We start from the raw sequence: 22,544 nt of genomic DNA, 5'->3' as shown, positions 1-22,544 counted from the left end.
CATTATTATATGAATACTGAATCTGTTAAGAATTGAATGGTAAATGTAAGCCGTCAGTATAGTAGAGAGAGCAGTATCGTTGACACAATGGCTTCTAGAGCAAGACAGTTTGAGAGCAGCATTTTCAGTAACAAATGGAGGCACTCCATTGTTTGTGTGTGGTTTGTGTGTGTGTGTGTGTGTGTGTGTGCGTTTGTCACCGGTGGTGTGTCACCGTGTGTGGTCACTGTGTGTGTGTCATGTCTAGCTACCACAGAGATAATGGTGTGGATATGACATTGCCACATCTGATCGAAGACCTCACTCCTACTGGAGTGGTACAGTGATCTGCATTCTGAACACATCTGATTGGAGGACTCTCACTCCTACCTGGAGTGGTACAGTATCTGCATTCTGAAACATCTGATTGAGGACTCTCATCCTACCTGGAGTGGTACAGTGATCTACATTCTGAACACATCTGATTGAGGACTCTCACTCCTACCTGGAGTGGTACAGTGATCTAGCATTCTGAACACATCTGATTGGAGGACTCTCACTACCTACTGAGTGGTACAGTGATCTGCATTCTGAACACATCTGATTGGGGACTCTCACTCCTACCTGGAGTGGGACAGTGATCTGCATTCTGAACACATTGATTGGAGGACTCTCACTCCTACCTGGAGTGGGACAGTGATCTACATTCTGAACACATCTGATTGGAGACTCTCACTCTACCTGGAGTGGGACAGTGATCTGCATTCTGACACATCTGATTGGATCTGTTAGTCAGCCGCTCTAGACTAATGTCCTCTCTTGATGAACCTTTATTTTGCAGGAAGGGTTAGAACAAAATTCTGTTACGTTAATAATCTGATAATGCCCATGTTTTATGTTGTGTGTTGAGTGTATGAATTGGGGAAATGACTATAGGCTCGGTGTTAGAAGATGTGTCATTCACAATCATATGGTTGTGTAAAAGTGTCATACTGGATTTGCTTCCATTCTGACCTGTGTCTTTCCTCTGAATCATGCTTACATATCTGGTGCTCAGTTTTTCACTTCTTTTAACATTATTTTTGTACTACACCTACACACGCACCTGGGTTCATACTGTGTTGGGGCTACTATAGAGAGCTGTTATAGATTCATACTGTGTAGGGCCTGCTATAGAGAGCTGTTATAGATTCATACTGTGTAGGGGCCTGCTATAGAGCTGTTAGATTCATACTGTGTAGGGGCCTGCTATAGAGAGCTGTTATAGATTCATACTGTGTAGGGGCTGCTTAGAGAGATTGTTATAGATTCATACTGTGTAGGGGCTGCTATAGAGAGATGTTATAGATTCATACTGTGAAGGGCTACTATAGAGAGATGTATAGATCATTCACTGTGTATGGGCCTACTAGAGAGATGTTATAGATGCATACTGTGTAGGGGGCTGCTATAGAGAGCTGTTATAGATTCATACTGTGTAGGGCCTACTATAGAGAGCTCTGTATATATTCATACTGTGTAGGGCCTACTAAGAAGAGCTGTTATAGATTCATACTGTGTAGGGCCTACTATAGAGAGATGTTATAGATTCATACTGTGTAGGGGCTGCTATAAGAGAGATGTTATAGATTCATACTGTGTAGGGCCTACTATAGAGAGTGTTATAGATTCATACTGTGTAGGGGGCTGCTATAGAGAGATGTTATAGATTCATACTGTGTAGGGGCGCTATAGGAGAGCGTTATAGATTCATACTGTGTAGGGGCTGCTATAGAGATGTTATAGATTCATACTGTGTGGGGGCTGCTATAGAGAATGTTAGTAGTTCATACTGTGTAAGGGCTCACTATAGAGAGATGTTATAGATTCATACTGTGTAGGGGCCTACTATAGAGAGATGTTATAGATTCATACTGTGTAGGGGCTGCTATAGAGAGCTGTTAAGATTCATACTGTGTAGGGGCTGCTTAGAGAGATGTTATAGATTCATACTGTGTGGGCCTACCTATAGAGAGATGTTATAGATTCATACTGTGTAGGGGCTGCTATAGAGATGTTATAGATTCATACTGTGTATGGGCCTACTATAGAGGCTGTTATAGATTCATACTGTGTAGGGGGCTGCTATAGAGAGGATGTTAAGTAGTTCATACTGTGTAGGGGGCTGCTATAGAGAGATGTTATAGATTCATACTGTGTAGGGGCCTACTATAGAGAGCTGTTATAGATTCATACTGTGTAGGGCCTACTATAGAGAGAGTTATAGATTCATACTGTGTAGGGGCCTACTATAGAGAGCTGTTATAGATTCATACTGTGTAGGGGCCTACTATAGAGAGATGTATAACTTCATACTGTGTAGGGGGCTGCTATAGAAGAGCTGTTATAGATTCATACTGTGTAGGGCGCTACTATAGAGAGTGTTATAGATTCATACTGTGTAGGGCTGCTATAGAGAGCTGTTATAGATTCATACTGTGTAGGGGGCTACTATAGAGAGCTGTTATAGATTCATACTGTGTAGGGCTACTATAGAGAGATGTTATAGATCATACTGTGTAGGGGCTGCTATAGAGAGATGTTATAGTTCTACTGTGTATGGGTGCTATAGAGAGCTTTATAGATTCATACTATGTATGGGGCTGCTATAGAGAGCTGTTATAGATTCATACTGTTAGGGGCCTACTATAGAGAAGATGTTATAGATTCATACTGTGTAGGGGCACGCTAATAGAGAGACTGTTATAGATTCATACTGTGTTAGGGGCTACATATGAGAGCTGTTATAGATTCATACTGTGTAGGGCCTACTATAGAGAGATGTTATGTATTCTACTGTGTAGGGGCTGCTATAGAGAGTGTTATAGATTTCATACGTGTATGGCCTACTATAGAGAGCTGTTATAGATTCATACTGTGTAGGGGCTGCTATAGAGAGATGTTATAGATTCATACTGTGTAGGGGCCTACTATAGAGAGCTGTTATAGATCATTACTGTGTAGGGGCCTACTATAGAGAGCTGTTATAGATTCATACTGTGTAGGGCCTACTATAGAGAGATGTTATAGATTCATACTGTGTAGGGGCCTACTATAGAGAGCTTGATAGATTCATACTGTGTAGGCCTACATAGAGAGATGTTATAGATTCATACTGTGTAGGGGGCTGCTATAGAGACGGTTATAGATTCATACGTGTAGGGGCCTACTATAGAGAGCTGTTAAGATTACTGTGTAGCTGCTATATAGAGAGCTGTTATAGATTCATACTGGTAGGGGGCTACTATAGAGAGCGTGTTATAGATTCATACTGTGTAGGGGCCTACTATAGAGATATGTTATAGATTCATACTGTGTAGGGGCTTCTATAGAGAGATTTATAGATTCATACTGTGTATGGGTGCTATAGAGAGCTGTTATAGATTCTACTCATGTATGGGCTGCTATAGAGAGCTGTTAAGATTCATACTGGTAGGGGCCTACTATGAGAGATGTTATAGATTCATACTGTGTAGGGGGCTTACTATAGAGAGCTTTATAGATTCATACTGTGTAGGGCGACTATAGAGAGCTGTTTAGATTCATACTGTGTGGGCCTACTATAGAGAGATGTTATAGATTCATACTGTGTATGGCTCTATAGAGAGCTGGTATAGATTCATACTGTGTAGGGGCCTATATAGAGAGATGTTATAGATTCATACTGTGTAGGGGGCTGCTATAGAGAGTTTATAGATCATACTGTTAGGGCACTATAAGAGATGTATAGATTCATACTGTGTATGGGGCTGCTATAGAGAGCTGTTATAGATTCATACTGTGTTAGGGGCTGCTATAGAGAGCTGTTATAGATTCATACTGTGTAGGGGCCTACTATAGAGAATGTTATAGATTCATACTGTGTATGGGCCTACTATAGAGAGATGTATAGATCATTACTGTGTAGGGGCTGTGCTTGCTGGTGCAGACGTGCATTGTGGTTACGCTGTGCTTGCTGGGGCAGACGTGCATTGTGGTTACGCTGTGCTTGCTGGGGCAGACGTGCATTATGGTTACGCTGTGCTTGCTGGTGCAGACGTGCATTGTGGTTATGCTGTGCTTGCTGGTGCAGACGTGCATTGTGGTTATGCTGTGCTTTCTGGGGCAGACGTGCATTGTGGTTACGCTGTGCTTGCTGGGGCAAACGTGCATTGTGGTTATGCTGTGCTTGCTGGTGCTTCAGTTCAGTTGCCTGCGATTCATTATCTTTTCTTCAGCACTGATTACCATTTGTATTCATAAAATGCTTTCACTCGTCTTTGTAGTAGTGTGTGTGTGCGTGTGCATGTGCTTGTTCATACCAGCCGACAGAGCCTTTCAAATGTTTTTCTGTTTGCATTGTGTGTGTATGGGCTTACACTCTTGATTTTAAAATACACACACGCACGCACGCACGCACGCACGCACGCACGCACACACACACACACACACACACACCCCATCTTCAGAAGTGATATGTATTGTGGCTGTGTGTGTATTCTCATTAGCTGGCAGAATCTCATCTCGTTGCGTTTGTCTGGGATTGTTACTATCGGAGTAATTCGATGTTGATAGATTCATTCATCCCTTTTAAATAGAGGGTCATATTATTGAATCTGAGAGTTGTTAGAATTGAATGGTAAATGTAATGCCGTCAGTATAGTAGAGAGAGCAGTATCGTTGACACAATGGCTTCTAGAGCAAGACAGTTTGAGAGCAGCATTTTCAGTAAACAAATGGAGGCACCTCCATTTGTGTGTGTGTGTGTGTGTGTGTGTGTGTGTGTGTGTGTGTGCGTTTGTCACCGTGTGTGTGTCACCGTGTGTGTGTCACTGTGTGTGTGTCATGTCTAGCTACCACAGAGATAATGGTGTGATATGACATTGCCACATCTGATCGAAGGACTCTCACTCCTACCTGGAGTGGTACAGTGATCTGCATTCTGAACACATCTGATTGGAGGACTCTCACTCCTACCTGGAGTGGTACAGTGATAGGGGGGGGGGGGGGGGGGGGGGGGGGGGGGGGGGGGGGGGGGGGGGGGGGGGGGGGGGGGGGGGGGGGGGGGGGGGGGGGGGGGGGGGGGGGGGGTGGGGGGGGGGGGGGGGGGGGGGGGGGGGGGGGGGGGGGGGGGGGGGGGGGGGGGGGGGGGGGGGGGGGGGGGGGGGGGGGGGGGGGGGGGGGGGGGGGGGGGGGGGGGGGGGGGGGGGGGGGGGGGGGGGGGGGGGGGGTGGTTATGCTGCATTGTGGTTACGCTGTGCTTGCTGGTGCAGACGTGCATTGTGGTTACGCTGTGCTTGCTGGTGCAGACGTGCATTGTGGTTACGCTGTGCTTGCCGGGGCAGACGTGCATCTGCCACCTGTATATCAGTGTGTGAATTAAACCCATGATTTGATGCCACCTGTATATCAGTGTGTGAATTAAACCCATGATTTGCCGCTAACAACCACTGCTGCAGAGCAGAGTGAATACAGCTTCAGGCAGAGCACAGCGGCACAGCACCCAGACTCCTCTCCTCTCGGCGGGTCTAGAACAATGATTGGGTCTGTTGGTGTGGCTCACACAGTCACTTTCTATCCAACACCAAGCATACATGTAGGACAATGGTTCCCCAACTCTTTATAGTCCCGTACCCCTTCAAACATTCAACCTCCAGCTGTGTACCCCCTCCAGCACCAGGGTCAGCGCACTCTCAAATATATAGTTTTTTTGCCATCGTTTGTAAGCCTGCCACACACACACTATACAATACATTTATTAAACATAAGAATGAGTGTGAGTTTTTGTCACAACCTGGCTCGTGGGAAGTGACAAAGAGCTCTTATAGGACCAGGGCACAAATAATAATAATAATCAATCATTTTGCTCTTTATTTAACCACCTTATTTGTTCATCGAAAATGGTGAATAACTCACCACAGGTTAATGAGAAGGGTGTGCTTGAAAGGATGCACATAACTCTGCAATGTTGGGTTGTAATGGAGAGCGTCTCAGTCTTAAATCATTTCCCAAACACAGTCTGTACCTATATTTAGTTTTTATGCAAGTGAAGGCTGAGAATCCACTCTTACATAGGTACGTGGTTGCAAAGGGCATCAGTGTCTTAACAGTGTGATTTGCCAAGGCAGGAGCGCAGCACTATCCAGAAATCTGGCAGTGGCTTCAATTTTTACAAAAGTTGCAATTTCGATGAGGCTTTCTTGTTCAGATATCGTTAAGTGTAGTGGAGGCAGGGCATGAAAGGGATAACAAATCCAGTTGTTTGTGTCATCCGTTTCGGGAAAGTACCTGCGTAATTGAGCACCCAACTCACTCAGGTGCTTCGTTATATCACATTTGACATTGTCCGTAAGCTTGAGTTCATTTGCCCACAATCATACAATGATGGAAAGACCTGTGTGTTGTCCTTGTTAATGCAGACAGAGAAGAGCTCCAACTTCTTAATCATAGCCTCAATTTTGTCCCACACATTGAATATAGTTGCGGAGAGTCCCTGTAATCCTAGATTCAGATCATTCAGGTGAGAAAAAACATCATCCAGATAGGCCAGTCGTGTGAGAAACTCGTCATCATGAAAGCGGTCAGACAAGTGAAAATGATGGTCAGTAAAGAAAACTTTAAGCTCGTCTCTCAATTTAAAGAAATTTGTCAATACTTTGCCCCTTGATAACCAGCGCACTTCTGTATGAGTGCGTGCTTACGTGTGTGCGCATGTAAGTGTGTGTATCCCTTTGAGAATGTCACTATTCACAGTATGCATACAGAAGTTGAAGGGTTCTTCTGGCCAATCCTTGTCCTAAGAGGTTCTTATCCTCTTCAAGCATGTATTAACACTTCACTCTGACTCTTCAGACATTCACTGGGAGCCTTGGAGACGAGAGGGAAGCTAGATTCGATAGATGCAGGCTCCTTACCGCTGCCTGGCCCTGCTATCTGCTATTCCCAATGGTGTCATTAGTTTAGTAAAATACTGCAGAATTGACTCTCATCCTTGGCTGTTACTTCAATGTTTCTAACGGTTTCTCCCTCCCTCTCTTTCTCTTTTTTTCAGAGGAAATAAAGGAAGAGTCTGAAAAGTTAAGGTAAGTTGATTTTAATTCAGTTTCACAGAAATATATCCTGGTTACACCCCGTGTGAATATTTTAAAAGATCTGGAGATTAAAGACCCATAAGTTTAATAAATTGTGACAATAATATAATAACAAAGCTCATAAGCAACAGAATGGCAGAAGTCTTACCAGACTTAATACATACCAATCAAGCAAGGTTTATTCAAAATAGACACTTTCAAACAAATACAAAAACATGATTCAGTTTAATACAATACGCAACAAAAATAAGATGTATCTATAATGGCTGTTGTGAATGGCCTTTTCAATTAAAAACTTTGGAATCTTTCAACTTTCCAGCTGAAATAATACATTTAATAAAAATAGTATTATCCTAAAATATCCTAAACCAAAAATATACACAAATAATAATTGCTTTAGAAAGGGGCACAAGCCATAGATGTCTTCTCTCCCCCCTCCTGTTTGCACTGGCAATTGAACTTCTTACAGACATAATTAGACAGGACCCAAATGTAACAGGTGTTAGTATTGGTAAACATGAATGTTTATTCAACTTATTTGCAGATGATCTCCTGATATACCTGATCAATATTGAAAACTCAATGCCTCCCTTGCTAAAAATATTTTCAGAATACTTAAAAATCTCAGGATATAAAATGAACGTGGAAAAAAACGAAATAATGGCAATAGGAGATCTACAGCAATCCTTTAAGTGGACCACAAAAAATATTAAATACTTAGGATGTATAAAGATAACTGTATGAGTAATCAACAATATGAAAGCAGATCTAATAATGGAACAACCTTCCCATAAGTCTTACAGGTCGAATAAATATCTTCAGAATGGCATGGCTCCAAAAGATTGTATATTTATTCTCGGTAATACCAATTACCCCACCGAAGACATTCATTAAAAAAGTATACTTGATCATAGCAGACTTTATGGGAAAAGTTAACTTATAGAATACAAAGGAAAGTTTTACATCTTCCTAAATCAGAGGGTGGTTTTAATCTTCCAGACTTGAAATTGTATCAACTCGCTACCCAGGGATTTTACTTGTGACATATAGTTAAATGTACTAAAGAGGAACAATAGGTACATATTGAAGATGCGCATTCTCATCCCCCAAAATCTTTGTACATGTCTATTTTTTAAGGATAAAGCTAAGAACGAACAACTTCATAGTTCAGAACACTATAACAATATGGAAGAAAATAAAACATATTCTACAAGAAACAATATCACTCCCTAAAAACACAACCCTTTTGAACAATCCTTGGATAGCTTTTCAGAATTCACCGATACATTGTCCACATGGAAAACTAAAGGCATAGAAACCATAAATGACTTAGTAATAGGAAATACATGCATTTCCATTACCGAATTTTACAAAGCAATTGTAGATATTTTCAAATACATGCAACTTAAACAGTTCATATCAAGAAGTGTTTGGATTTGAGAGATCCTATTCAGCTGACAATCTCTTAGGGGGGGGGGGGATAACTGGTGGAGGGAATGTTGGAACATAACTAATGGAACTACAGTTAACAAAAATGTACGCTTAATCCAGTGTAAACTAATATATAGAATTTATTATACAAGAGACAAAATTCACAAATTCTACAGTACAACGGCAGACTCATGTCTTAAGTGTAAAACTAACAATCACTCAATAATCCATGCCTTCTGGGAATGCTAGAAAGTCCGAAAGGTATGGCCAGAATTAGAAAGTCGGCTGTCAGAAGTGTTACCATGTAAATGTACTTTTAATCCGTCTGTCTGCATATTTCAAGACATGGCATCTGAGGGTGCAGTGAGATACCTGATGGGTTGGACGATACATTTCTAGTCAATCATCTTGAACAAAACGTATACTGAAAAACTGGAAATCAACCAATCCTCGATATCCTAGTTAACACAATGGGAAGGTAAAATGCTTTGTTATCTAAATGTTGAAAGTGTGTGGGCGACAGAGAGAAACAAAATGGTGCAGTTTGAGGCCATGTGGCGGAGAGCGATGCAGGCGCTGGAAATGGAGGTGTGAGCAGGTGGGTCTGAGCAGGGATGATGATGTGGATGTTTGTGTCTGTATGCTGTTGTTTGTAGGTGAATGTTTTGTATTGTTTAAAAAAAATCAGAAATAGAATCTTACAAAAGAAAAATAAATACATCCTGGTTAATTTAGGTGATTTTCTTGTTTCCTTTCGCTTGCCTTTGAGTTTAGTATAAAAGGTGTGTCTGTGTGTGTGTGACCTCCAGTGTGTTTTTGTTTGTCTCTTAGCCGGGTCTCCTTCTAAAAGCCCTTTTCCCTGTCATTAATGGACCCCTGCCTAGTGCCTGGCTCTAGCCTGGGAGGGAGGGGGAGAGTTTTATTTTATTTTATTAGGATACCCATTAGCCGACGCCAATGGCGACAGCTAGTGTTACAAGGGTCTGACACACAACGAAAAAGACATTACAGACAAAAAACTACGATTAACATTTATTAGGATACATTAACATGTAGTGTGTGTTTGTGTCTGTATCTAACAGTTACACATACATGTCAGTACATTCACTCAAAAAGTAGGCTGTATTTCTCCTGGGAGAGGGAGAGTTTGCGTGTGTGTTTGTGGAGCTTTGCTGCCTGGTAACTGGGTCAGTGGAATGAAATGTACCATGAGTGCCACTCCTTTCCTCCTCATCCTTTCTTTCTCCCGCCATTTCCATCCCTCTCTTTCTCTCTCCCCCCCGAGAGTCCCACAGCAGGACGGGATGATCAGGGCTGGATCAGAATGTTCTATGTGCCAGCTATGCTAGCTCTGCCCAAATGAGACCCCAGTGGTCGGTGAGGGGAGCTGAGGGGGTGGGTAGAGGGAGGTGGTAGAGACACTGGCCGTGTCTCAATATGCATATTAGTGTACTGCATACTATGTACCAGAGGTGTGGATTCGAGTCACATGACTTGGACTCGAGTCTGACTCTTGATGACTTGATAGAAAATAAAACAACTTGAAACTTGACTTCGACTTGGAGCCTCAAGACTCAGGACTCGATAAAGATTTGAGACTGATGAATTGAAATATATCTGGCCAGATCTTGTAATGTTTTGTCACTCATTTTGTGGCACAGAGTCACGGTGGATTAGGCTACTCTCCACCCAACCAGAGACCGTATCGTACTTGCAAAAAAAATAAACATTTTACAATTTTTTACAACTACCATTTTTTTTTTTCAACAACAAACTGTCAGTCCACACATTTCAGGTAACCTACAGTAGCGGAGTGAGAAGGTTTTGGGGGGGGTCGCAAGTGTGAAATTGCATGGGAAAAATACAGAAATTCACACATATTTTTATAGGCTAGATATAACCTAGCATTTGTATTTTATATTTATACCTTTGTTTATTCGATCAGGTTACTAACATAGGCCTACGGCATTGCACCAAATATCGTAATCTATGCTTCAGAGCCCAAAAATGTAGTTGTGTTGCCTGTTGATCAATGACCAGTCATCAGCATGGGCTCGCAAATGTGGGCACACGTATCCAGATTAGTGACCAGAAAGCACTTGTTTACTTTTCTCCGGTTTTGTCTAGCAAAAGCAGTAGCCTACCTAGGTTAATATTATCCATATAAAATTCAGTTTAGCAATCTGCTACGGACTCATCTTTGCCAGAACAACAGGCTAGTGATTTCATTGATCATTTTCCTATTTCAGATAGGCCTAGTTTGGGTGGGTTAAAAGTATATGCCTCAGTGGTGGTACGGTATGTCTAAAGATAGCTGTAGCATCGCCTTCAATACTTATGGGATGAAGACATAACATATTCTGGCAAATTATTTACGATATTTTTGAGAAAGAAAAATACAGACAGAAAATATATGATCCTGCTTGCTCTGGACTCCAGAAAAGTGCGTGCGCGGGGGTCGAGAGCTTTGAACCACTCCTTTTTGTGGGTCACGAGTCAAAAAGTTAGAGAACAACTGGGCAAGCGAACAGATTGCTGATGTACAGCTATAGAATCAGTGCAGCGCAAACGTCAAATTGTAGGGAGAGAAGATTGACATAAATAAATATGCAGCTCAAAAGATTGTTTGGTGGTCAAGAATATTAATAGTTTACTTTGCATGCTCACCAGCAACGGGGCGTCAAGCAACAATTACTAGCATAGGCCTAATGGTCTTTTGGTATATCAACATTTCTTGAAATTGATAATTGAGTTATGAAGCTTGCATTTGGAATTTGTTGATCCAATTAATTATTACATAATCAAATTGTGTCATAGACAAAATAAGGAAAATGGATGTCTGGTAGCCTCAATAAATAGACAATAACTTCGTGACCTTGGGACTATAAGGTTCTATCTGCACTAAGCATGGTTCTGAGATATTGAGCATCAGTTTTCACATCCCAGATCTCAGAACTGTTTTGTAGTGAATTATTTTTTCTTAATCCATTAACCTCTACAGGATCGGTGGGTCCCCCACAGGACGACAGTTGAGCTAACGTAGGCTAATGCGATTAGCATGAGGTTTTAAGTAACAAGAAAATTTCCCAGGACATAGACATATCTGATATTGGCAGAAAGCTTAAATTCTTGTTAATCTAACTGCACTGTCCAATTTACAGTAGCTATTACAGTGAAATAATACCATGCTATTGTTTGAGGAGAGTGCACAGTTATGAACTTGAAAAGTTATTAATAAAACAATTAGGCACTTTTGGGCAGTCTTGATACAAAATGTTGAACAGAAATGCAATGGTTCATTGGATCAGTATAAAACGTTGCCCACAAACTGCTGCCATCTACTGGCCAAAATCTATATTGCGCCTGGGCTGAAATAATACATTATGGCCTTTCTCTTGCATTTCAAAGATGATGGTACAAAAAAAGCACGTAATTTTTTCTTTGTATTATCTTTTACCAGATTTGATGTGCTATATTCTTCTACATTCATTTCACATTTCCACAAACTTCAAAGTGTTTCCTTTCAAATGGTATCAAGAATATGCATATCCTTGCTTCAGGTCCTGAGCTACAGGCAGTTAGATTTGGGCGAAAATTGGGGGAAAAGGGGGCGGATCCTTTTTAAGGTCCTCACCTTAAAGGTACCTGAAGTACAGAGTATCAACATCCTGAGACATAAAAAAAAAAAACATGTTTAGGTGGGTGCAATAGCAGATATAACCTAATGTCTCTGAAATGTCAATCTGGGTTCAGCAATAAAGTTATATCTGACACTTTTGAATTAGACATGTTCAGTTAAGTAGACTATCCATTGGAATACATAAATTATAGAATAACACTATTTTACCAAAATAGAGTCGGAACACATCAGCAAATCCATTAAGACATGTATTATGGTCATTAGACAAATTACTGCCATCACTGAGCAACGATGTGACATTTACTTTAAGATTTCTGACAGTGTTGTTTTGCTTGCGTGCCATTATTGGCAAAGAAGGGTTCTGATTGGTCCGTCTGTATTTGTTCAAGCTTGTGATTGGATTGCAGATAGAACTTTGTAGTTGTTGATTTCTTTGACTTAAAATGTACTTTTTCAAAAATATAACTTTATGGACATATAAAGAACCAAGATCTATTATATGTGACTAACTCATTTGACACAAATGTTAGATAGAACCTTATAGTCCCAAGGTCTCAATTTGTAGTTGAACAAGTCATTGCATGTATAGATTTTTTTTTAAACTTAACTTGAGACTTGACTTGCTCTTAGAATGCACGACTTGGACTTGACTCAAGACTTGACGCATTCTACTTGGGACTCGTCTTGGACCTTGAAACTTGCTTGTGACTCCAATAGTGACTTGGTCCCACCTTTGCTATGTACTCATCGTCACATACTATTTAGCACATTCAACCTATACTGTAGACCATATAGCCCATCTATCCTATTTAAAAAGGACTGAAGACAGAAACAGATCATTTGTTTCCATTTAAACATATTTATTAGTGAAACCAAAGTGCTGTAACATAAATAAAATTAAATAGCCTAGTACACACACCAAAACAAATGTTCAAATCAAAAGGTTATTGCACAGAAAGAAACGTGGACAGTTGGTTGCATGGCAAATTCAGAACGCTGGACAGCAACATCATAGGCACTGATCATTGGGAACGAGATCAAGATCACAATGACTGCTAAGGCTTGGTCCATTAATTAAATAATTAAATTAGGTAGCCTAGCCTACAAAACTAAAGCAATACATATGTTCAAATCAAAAGGCCTGATTAACATGACATCATTAACACAGCCACATCCCGAGTCCTTGGTACTGACACATTCACAAATGTTAAAGAGTTCTGTTTTCAAAGATGTATCCCACGATACAATACTCGTGATCATTTTAAGGAGAACAAAAACGACTTCACTTACATTTGAATACCACCGCAGAAACTTCACTATTCGTCATCTTCCCCAATTAAGTAGCCTAGTTTTGTTATTTGGCTACTTGAAGAGAACTAGGCGCAGACCACATCTTCAATGCATTGTGGAAAAGTGTGCATCGATTTCTACTAGATGAAGAGGCGAAATGAGTCCTGGCTTTTAAACCATACACGATTTTAGAAAATGTACATACTATGAAACATTAGATTTTCACATACTGAGAATGCGTTATGCGGGATTGCATTTTATCTCGTTATTCGTTGATTTCGGTAACACATCCACATTTCTAATTGATCAGCTGTTGTCAAAACCAAAATCAGTATGACATACAGGCATTTAAAGTATAGATCTATTTTCGAAATGTTGCATACTATTAAACTTTATTTTTTGGCATACTCAAACGGCCTACTAAGTATGGGTATTCAGACACAGCCCATGTCTAAGCTTCTTCTCACAAATGCCATTCCCAAGTTGACTTTAGGTGGGGGAGGAGTGAGGGATGTAGTCATTTTATATACAGACACCTTACCTAACCTTTCGCAAAGTTACCCTGGCTTTCGGGTTTCAGAAAAGTACGAAAAAAACATCCACTTAACACTTATTCGCAAGGATCTTTTGTAAGCCAAAAAGTGTCAAAAATTGTAAGACCAGAAGCAACGTGTTAGCATTCTCTAGTCTCCATAGATGCATGGCTCAACCCCATTTCATGTCAATTATGAATATGAGCAGGCTAATCCTATATGTTGCTTATTAGAGGGGAGAACGCATGCTGAGCAGAGAGGAACTGTGACTCATAGAATTAGCATAAGTAGAATGGACATTTCCATTCAAAATAACATTATGGGATGAATGGACACGACGGGAGACCATATTATATTTGAAATGGCCACATCGCCTCTCAAAATTCTGTATGCTTCCTCTTCTCCTTTTCCCCTCTCTGTCTCTCTGTCTGTCTCTCTCTTTCTCTCTCTGTCCCTCTCTTTCTCTCTCCCTCTCTATCCCGTGTCCCACTGCACTCTGCGAGGTCATCACTAAAGAAGCTGAAGTCATCCTTTCTCTCTGCCAAGACACAAACAACACAGCCCTTCACCCCTCTTCCTCTCTCTCTCTCTTCCTCTCTCTCTCTCACTCTCTCTCTCCCTCGCTCTTCCTCCTTCTCTCCCTCCGTCCTTGGCTCAGAGCTCAGTGCAGTTTGGGTGTGGTTGTTCTGATGGATAATGTTTTAGCGTACAGCTAAGGACCCCTGGTTTAGATCTATAATGTTTTAGTGTACAACTGAGAACCCCTGGTTTAGATTTACGATCCATAAAGACAAACAACACTCACAAATATGGCTTTATCCTTGGTTTTATTCCTTAGCAACAGTAACAAGGATGTGATTTTGGCCACAAAGGCTTTTGAAGGTATAAAGACACACTCGACAGAGCAGAGAACATTATTATCAGGTGTATGACATCATGGATCTCTTCTCCTAAAATAGATGAGTGGTAGATTAATTGCAGGCACCTTTCTTTATAAGAGTTGGCTGCTTACAGTGTATCTAATTGAGCTGCATAAAGAACATGCATAAAGACATAAATAGTACACTGTCAGTAGTGTGTTACCTTCTGCCGAGTCCCCAACAACTGGATGTTCCGGTTTTCAGAGGAAATGGAAAGAGCGCATGTGACACGGTTTCCCCTTTTGGACGTTAACAAGGCGACAGTGCATCTTAACTCCTCCTCCACATTTACTGGATTGGTTGAACAGTGCAGAACAGAACCTCCCCCAATAGTTATTTTTCTTCTCGTCAAGACCAGTATGTAGGGGATCTAGTTTCAGACGGTTCTTTTGTGCCTGCTACAGTATGTTAGTAGTGTGTGATTGCCAGAATAATACTGCTTAAAATGTGTTTTTATCATGCTTTGTGTAGATGACAGAATAGCAAATCAAATTGTATTTGTCACATGTGCCGAATACAACCTTACAGTGAAATGCTTACTTACAAGCCTTAACCAACAATGTAGTTTTAAGAAAAATACAACAAAAAATAATAAATAAAAGTAACAATATCTATATGTACTTTGAGCTCGATTTTCTTTTTTTTGTTGTCTCTCCAGTCCTCCTCCAGACAGGAAATCAGATTCCAGCACTCTTCCGCCAATCAAATCAAAGACCAACTTTGTAGAGGCCGACAAGTACTTCCTGCCATTTGAGTTGGCATGTCAGTCCAAATGTCCCCGCATCGTCATCACATCACTAGACTGTTTACAGGTCAGTAGTAGAGGAGGTCAGCACGTGACCCTTGTGTGTCTAAAACTGTCCAGGCTGCATGTTTCTTACCATCACCGTAATGACATGTCAAAACAAATATGGTCATTTGGTTAAGGACTATATTGATATTAAATCATACACACAGCTTGGAGTCATCTAAAGTTATTTAAGTTTCTGTGCAATATCTAACTGGAATTTGATGTTGACCTGAAATAAATAAAATGTTGTATTTACATAGACAGACTCAAAGTTCAGTGACACTGATTCACAGTGCAGTTCATGATGTTTTGGGGGGTGTTTTCTGAATGAAATGTAGAAGTTGTGTTTATCTAATCTCTGTTAAATCAGAAGTAAAATCTTGCGTTATTTGGTCAGTGATTAACTACTGTGTCTATACTGTATGTGTTAGAAATTGAGAGAAATTGAGAGCTCCACTTTCGCTAAAGAAAACTTAGCCAAAGCCTTCGCCCAATCTTGATACTTCCAAATGACCAGTGACGAAAACGCAAAGGCCAGAACTAATGCAGCTCGTTATCTCACACATCCCATTCAGTCCTGACAGATTCTTCGGTCTCCACGCAGAATCTTCCCACGGGAGATTAGTGGCTATCTGACTGTGTTGTTTTGTGTGTTTGGTGTTTTTCCTGTAGAAGCTGATAGCGTACGGCCACCTGACCGGCAGCGCTCCAGACAGCACGGCCCCTGGCAAGAAGCTCATCGACAGGATCATCGAGACCATCTGTGGCTGCTTCCAGGGACCACAGACAGATGAGGGGGTGCAGCTACAGATCATTAAGGTTGGCATCTGCGGTTGTTTGGTCTGCAAGGAAGTGTTTTTTTGGATATTGTGTGTTCTGCTGTTTGATTCTATTCTTGCCTACATGGTGATTATTTAGAATATAGAATTGTGTTATCTGTTTCTACCATGGCATTGTTGAATTCTAATTTCTGATTGGCTTAAAGGGCATTCTGGAGCGTGCATTATTTCCCTATAACGCACGTTAGAATTCCATGTCTGTAGTTCATTCTTACATGTTTGAGCTGCTTTTGAAAGCAAAAGTCGAAATGAAAACATTATTGGCATTGTTGAATTCGATTTTCATAATAGCAAGTTCAAATTTATGAAATGTTATTTGTCACATGTACCGAACAAGCCCTTAACCAACAATGCAGTTTCAAGAAAATAGAGTTAAGAAAATATTTAGTAAATAAACTTCAGTAAAAAAAAGGAACCCAATAAAATTATAATAATGAGGCTATATACAGGGGGTACCGGTACTGAGTCAATGTGTGGGGGTACAGGTTATTCAAGGTAATGTGTACATGTAGGTAGGGGTAACGTGACTATGCATAGATAATAAACAGCGAGTAGCAGCAGTGTAAAAACAAAGGGGTGGGGGGGTCAATGTAAATAGTCCAAGTGCCATTTGATTAATTGTTCAGAAGTCTTATGGCTTGGGGGTAGAAGCTGTTATGGAGCCTTTTGGACCTAGACTTTGGCATTCCGGTACCACTTGCCGTGCGGTAGCAGAGTGAACTGTCTATGACTTGGGTGACTGGAGTCTTTGACAATTTTATGGTCCTTCCTCTGATACCGTCTAGTATATAGGTCCTGGATGGCAGGAAGCTTGGCCCCAGTGATGTACTGGGCTGTACGCACTACCCTCTGCACCGTCTTGTGGTCGGATGCCGAGCAGTTGTCATACCAGCCGGTAATGCAACCGGACAGGATGCTCTCGATGGTGCAGCTGTAGAACTTTTTGAGGATCTGGGGACCCATGTCAAGTCTTTTCAGTCTCCTGAGGGGGAAAAGGTGTTGTTGTGCCCTCTTCACAACTTTCTTGGTGTGTTTGGACCATGATAGTTTGTTGGTGATGTTGACACCAAGGAACTTGAAGCTCTCAACCTGCTCCACTACAGCCCCATCGATGTGAATGAGGGTGTGTTCGGCCCTCCTTTTCCTGTAGTCCACGATCAGCTCCTTTGTATTGCTGACGTTGAGAGAGAGAGGGTGTCCTGGCACCACACTGCAAGGTCTCTGACCTCCTCCTTATAGGCTGTCTTATTGTTGTCGGTGATCAGGCCTACCACCGTTGTGTCATCAGCAAACTTAATGATGGCTCTGGAGTCGTGCTTGGCCTGATGGATTGGTTAGCTACACTAGCAAGTCTGTTTGGTTACCTAGGCAACTACTGTAGCTAAACTACATGACCAAAAGTATGTGGACACCTGCTTGTCGAACATCTCATTCCAAAATCATGGGCATATGGAGTTGGTCCCCCCTTTGCTGCTGTAACAACCTCCACTCTTCTGGGAAGGCTTTCCACTAGATGTTGAAACATTGTTGCTGGGACTTGCTTCCATTCAGCCACAAGAGCATTATTGAGGTTGGGCACTGATGTTGGGCAATTAGGACTGGCTCGCAGTCGGCCTTGCATTTCATCCCAAAGATGGTGAAGCGTGATTCATCACTCCACAGAACGTGTTTCCACTGCTCCAGAGTCTAATGGTGGCGAGCTTTACACCAGTCCAGCCGACGCTTGGCATTGTGCATGGTGATCTTAGGCTTGTCTGGCTGCTCGGCCATGGAAACCCATTTCATTAAGCTCCCGACGAACAGTTATTGTACTGACGTTGCTTTCAGAGGCAGTTTGGAACACGTTAGTGAGTGTTGCAACCGAGGACAGACGATTTTTCATGCTACGTCCTTCAGCACTCGGCGGTCCCGTTCTGTTAGCTTGTGTGGCCTACCACTTCGCGGCTGAGGAGTTGTTGCTCTTAGATATTTCCACTTCACAATAACAGCACTTACAGTTGACCGGGGCAGCTCCAGCAGGGCAGAAATTTGACTAACTGACTTGTTAGAAAGGTGGCATCTATGACGATGCCACGTTGTAAGTCACTGAGCTCTTCAGTAAGGCCATTCTACTGCAAATGTTTGTCTATGGAGATTGCATGGCGGTGTGCTCGATTTTATACACCTGTCAGCAACGGGTGTGGCTGAAATAGCCGAATCCACTCATTTGAAGGGCTGTCCACATACTTTTGTCTATATAGTGTGTCTAGTAAACTTGCTAGCTACTTCAGTGGATGTTGAACACATAGCCATGGTATAAAAGGGACTCGGGGCTCTATGCGTTCTCTGGAAAATAATGCAACTCCGTGGACGGTCAACTTCAACGTTGTTCATTATTTTCCATTGAATGCATAGCCCCTCATTGATTATTCCTCACTTATACCGTGGCATTGTTGAATTCTCGTTTCTGATTGACCTGAAGGGCATTCTAGAGCGTGCATTATTTCCCTATAACGCACGCTAGAATTCAGTGGCTGTAGTTCATTCTTACATGTTCTATGTTTGAGCTGCTTTTAAAAGCAAAAGTCGAATTAAAAACATTATTGGCATTGTTGAAGTAGATTTTCATAATACCAAGCTAGAGCTGATGGTTTGGTTAGCTAAACTAGCAAGTCTGTTTGTTACCAAGGCAACTACTGTAGCTATCTAGTAAACTTGCTACCTATTTCAGTGGATGTTGAACACATTTTTACCTGCAAATGAACAGATTTCTCAGGGCAAATATGTTAAACTATAGCCATGGTATAAAATTTATAATTAATTCGGGGCTCTTTGCGTTCTTTGGAAAATAATGCAACTCTGTGTAAGGTCAGTTCCACATCATACTTTCTCTTCCATAGAATGCATAGCCCCTAGTTGATTATGCCTTACATAGTGAGTCTGTACGTCGGTGTTACTTTCATCTGTAGAGAGGAGGGTAGTGGTTGAGGGAAGTGCACTAAGCCGTAGATAAGAGAAGTACACTGAGGTTAGTGCACTTAGCATTTGTTGAGTGAAGTGCACTCCGCAGGGAGGTGTATTAAGAAGTGATGAGTGACAGGAAGTGCACTAGGCATTGTTCTAGTCCTGACTGTGAGTCAGAAGGTCTGTTCTGAGATGGTCCTGCACCGCTGCGTTCTCTCTCAGTACAGTACTCCTCGCTGTGAAACAGCAGCCCAAATCTCAGTCTCTACCCGTAATCTGCTGTCAGCTCAGCTTGGCTCAGCTCATCCCGCTATAGCTGTGTTTGTGTAACTGTGTCTGTGTAGTTCTGACTGGGAGGAGGGTGGCCAAGGGATCAGAGATGCAGAGGACTATACTACTAGCGCTGTAGGAGTATCTTTCACACAAATAATGCTGAGGCACCATGATAGACCTTGATAAACCATGATGAATCTCTCTCTCTCTCCCATTCCTTCACTCCCTCCCACCAGGCCCTGTTGACGGCTGTGACCTCCCAGCACATAGAGATCCACGAGGGCACAGTGCTGCAGGCGGTCAGGACCTGCTACAACATCTACCTAGCCAGCAAGAACCTCATCAACCAGACCACGGCCAAGGCCACACTCACTCAGATGCTCAATGTCATCTTTGCCCGCATGGAGAACCAGGCAGTAAGTCCCTCTCTGAGACACACGCCAACATCCCAATGTCCACACTAGCATAGCACTTAGAATGCATGACGCCCAATACATGGCTTTGTGGCTTGGTTGGTAGTGGTGTGTTGGTGTGGATATTGAAACAGAGCTACAGACAGATAGATAAACTGTACTGAGGGGAAAAGGGAAGAGAAGGTAACCCTTTATTTGAGCATGACATAGCAGTTGAAAAGGAGTCGTAGGGGTTTATGTGTCAGGTGACATAAAACTGTCCTGTCACAGGCTACAGCCAGGCTAAACATGGCTAGCCTGACACCTACCTAACTCATCTAAGTTGCTATAACTTGACTGACTACATATAGCCTCCGTTTCCATCACGCTGATGACAGCGTAGCATAGACTTTCTGACCAGAGGTCCAAGTAAGAGGTGTCACCCTGAAAACAAAGTTTGCTCTAATATCGTCTGTTTCTTCTCGATTGACACTTCTTTCCCCCCTCACCTCCCCCCCGGACACATAGCTTACAAATCACAAGATATCTTGGTCTCTGGCCTCGAGAAAACGTGACCGCCAGGTAAAGACTACAGGACTGCCTTGACTTGCCTGATCTGAACTCTGAACTCTTCTCTGTGTTCTCATTCAGCTCCGTCCATCAGTCCATCCATCCATCTCTCTTTCTCCTCCTCTGTTCCAGCTATGGGGCAGACGTGCATTGTGGTTACGCTGTGCTTGCTGGGGCAGACGTGCATTGTGGTTACGCTGTGCTTGCTGGTGCAGACGTGCATTGTGGTTACGCTGTGCTTGCTGGTGCAGACGTAAGCTTTACAGCCCTGTAGAATAACAACTACCTCACTGGAGCTTCACAGCCCCTGTAGAATAAAACTACCTCACGGAGCTTCACAGCCCCTGTAGAATAAAACGACCCACTGGAGCCTTTTACAGCCCCTGTAGAATAAAACTACCTCACTGGAGCTTCACAGCCCCTGTAGAATAAAACTACCTCACTGGAGCTTCACAGCCCTTAGAATAAACTACCTCACTGAAGCTTTAACAGCCCCTGTAGAATAAAACTACCTCACTGGAGCTTTACAGCCCCTGTAGAAATAAAACGACCTCACTGGAGCTTTACAGCCGCCTGTAGAATAAAACTACTTCACTGGAGCTTCACAGCCCCTGTAGATACACACATAGGCGCACACACACACACACACACACACACACACACACACACACAACACAACACAGCAACACACACACAACACACACACCACACACCAACACACACAGTAGCCAGTCATAGAGACATAGCAGTGGGAGAGAAAGACAAACACAGACCAGACATATCAAGGGAGCGGCCCTCTAACACGACAGACTGGTGTAGAATGGGATGAAAGCTTGACATGCTTAATATGTCTTCAGATCAGTTTGTCAGATCTGTTTCTACAAGGACACAACAACGGTATCAGACAGCCATCCTCTAGTCTATACTACTTGTTCAACTGCCCCCTTTATTTGGTATGTAACTGTATCTGGAGTACAAAGAGCTTTCAAGAGGAAATATTTACAAATTATTCAATGACTGCCTGTGATGGACTGGTGATTTATTCTATTCCTACTAGGACTGTAAAGTGGCCGCTGAAAGGAAAAGGGAAAACCAGTGTTGTGCGCTAGCTTTGACTCTCAAGTAGATTTGTAATATAAATAATTAAGCTGTCACTATTTGAATGGGCTTTTTAATAACAAGAGGGCAGTGTTCTTTTGGAGTGTTGCTATGTGTTTTTTTAATACACTTCCTAAAACTGCTGTGAAATTGTCACACACACGTCACACACGTGTTGTCGCACGCATGCACACCCGCACACGTTTCCCTCCCCTGTAGTCAGTGGTTGAAGCAGCTAACTTCTCATGCCTTTTGATGCAAACCTGTATATCAGTATGTGATATTAAACCCATGCTTTTGCCACCTGTATATCAGTGTGTGAATTAAACCCATGCTTTGATGCCACCTGTATAATCAAGTGTGTGAATTAAACCCATGATTTGATGCCACCTGTATATCAGTGTGTGAATTAAACCCATGATTTGATGCCACCTGTATATCAGTGTGGTGAATTAAAACACATTGCTGTGATGCCACCTGTAATATCAGTATGTGAATTAAACCCATGATTTGATGCCCACCTGTATATCAGTTGTGAATTAAACCCATGCTGTGATGCCCTGTATATCACGTGTGTGAATTTAACCCCCATGCATTTGATGGCCACCTGTATTTCAGTGTGTGAGTTAAACCCATGATTTGATGCCACCTGTATATCAGTGTGTGAATTAAACCCATGATTGATGCCACCTGTATATCAGTGGTGTGAATAAACCCTGATTTTGATGCCACCTGTA

At 42.1% G+C, this 22,544-nt stretch overlaps 1 protein-coding gene across 1 annotated transcript in view; it reads left to right on the top strand.

Moving 5' to 3' along the window:
- Window positions 1–20,954, top strand: part of LOC111973513 (uncharacterized) — a 27,989-nt gene extending 7,035 nt beyond the window's left edge. Inside the window, exons 4-8 of the mRNA XM_024000900.2 lie at window positions 7,049–7,079; window positions 15,561–15,714; window positions 16,365–16,511; window positions 19,984–20,163; window positions 20,668–20,954. Of these exons, the coding sequence (XP_023856668.1) occupies window positions 7,049–7,079; window positions 15,561–15,714; window positions 16,365–16,511; window positions 19,984–20,163; window positions 20,668–20,745 (590 nt within the window). The 3' untranslated portion in view covers window positions 20,746–20,954. The remainder of the gene's footprint in view (window positions 1–7,048; window positions 7,080–15,560; window positions 15,715–16,364; window positions 16,512–19,983; window positions 20,164–20,667) is intronic.
- Window positions 20,955–22,544: the final 1,590 nt, after the last annotated feature.

The sequence above is a fragment of the Salvelinus sp. IW2-2015 genome, linkage group LG14 (assembly GCF_002910315.2).
Source record: "Salvelinus sp. IW2-2015 linkage group LG14, ASM291031v2, whole genome shotgun sequence".
Classification (NCBI taxonomy): Eukaryota; Metazoa; Chordata; class Actinopteri; order Salmoniformes; family Salmonidae; genus Salvelinus; species Salvelinus sp. IW2-2015.
Note: the sequence above shows the minus strand (reverse complement) of the source record. Positions and strands in the feature narration are given on the sequence as shown.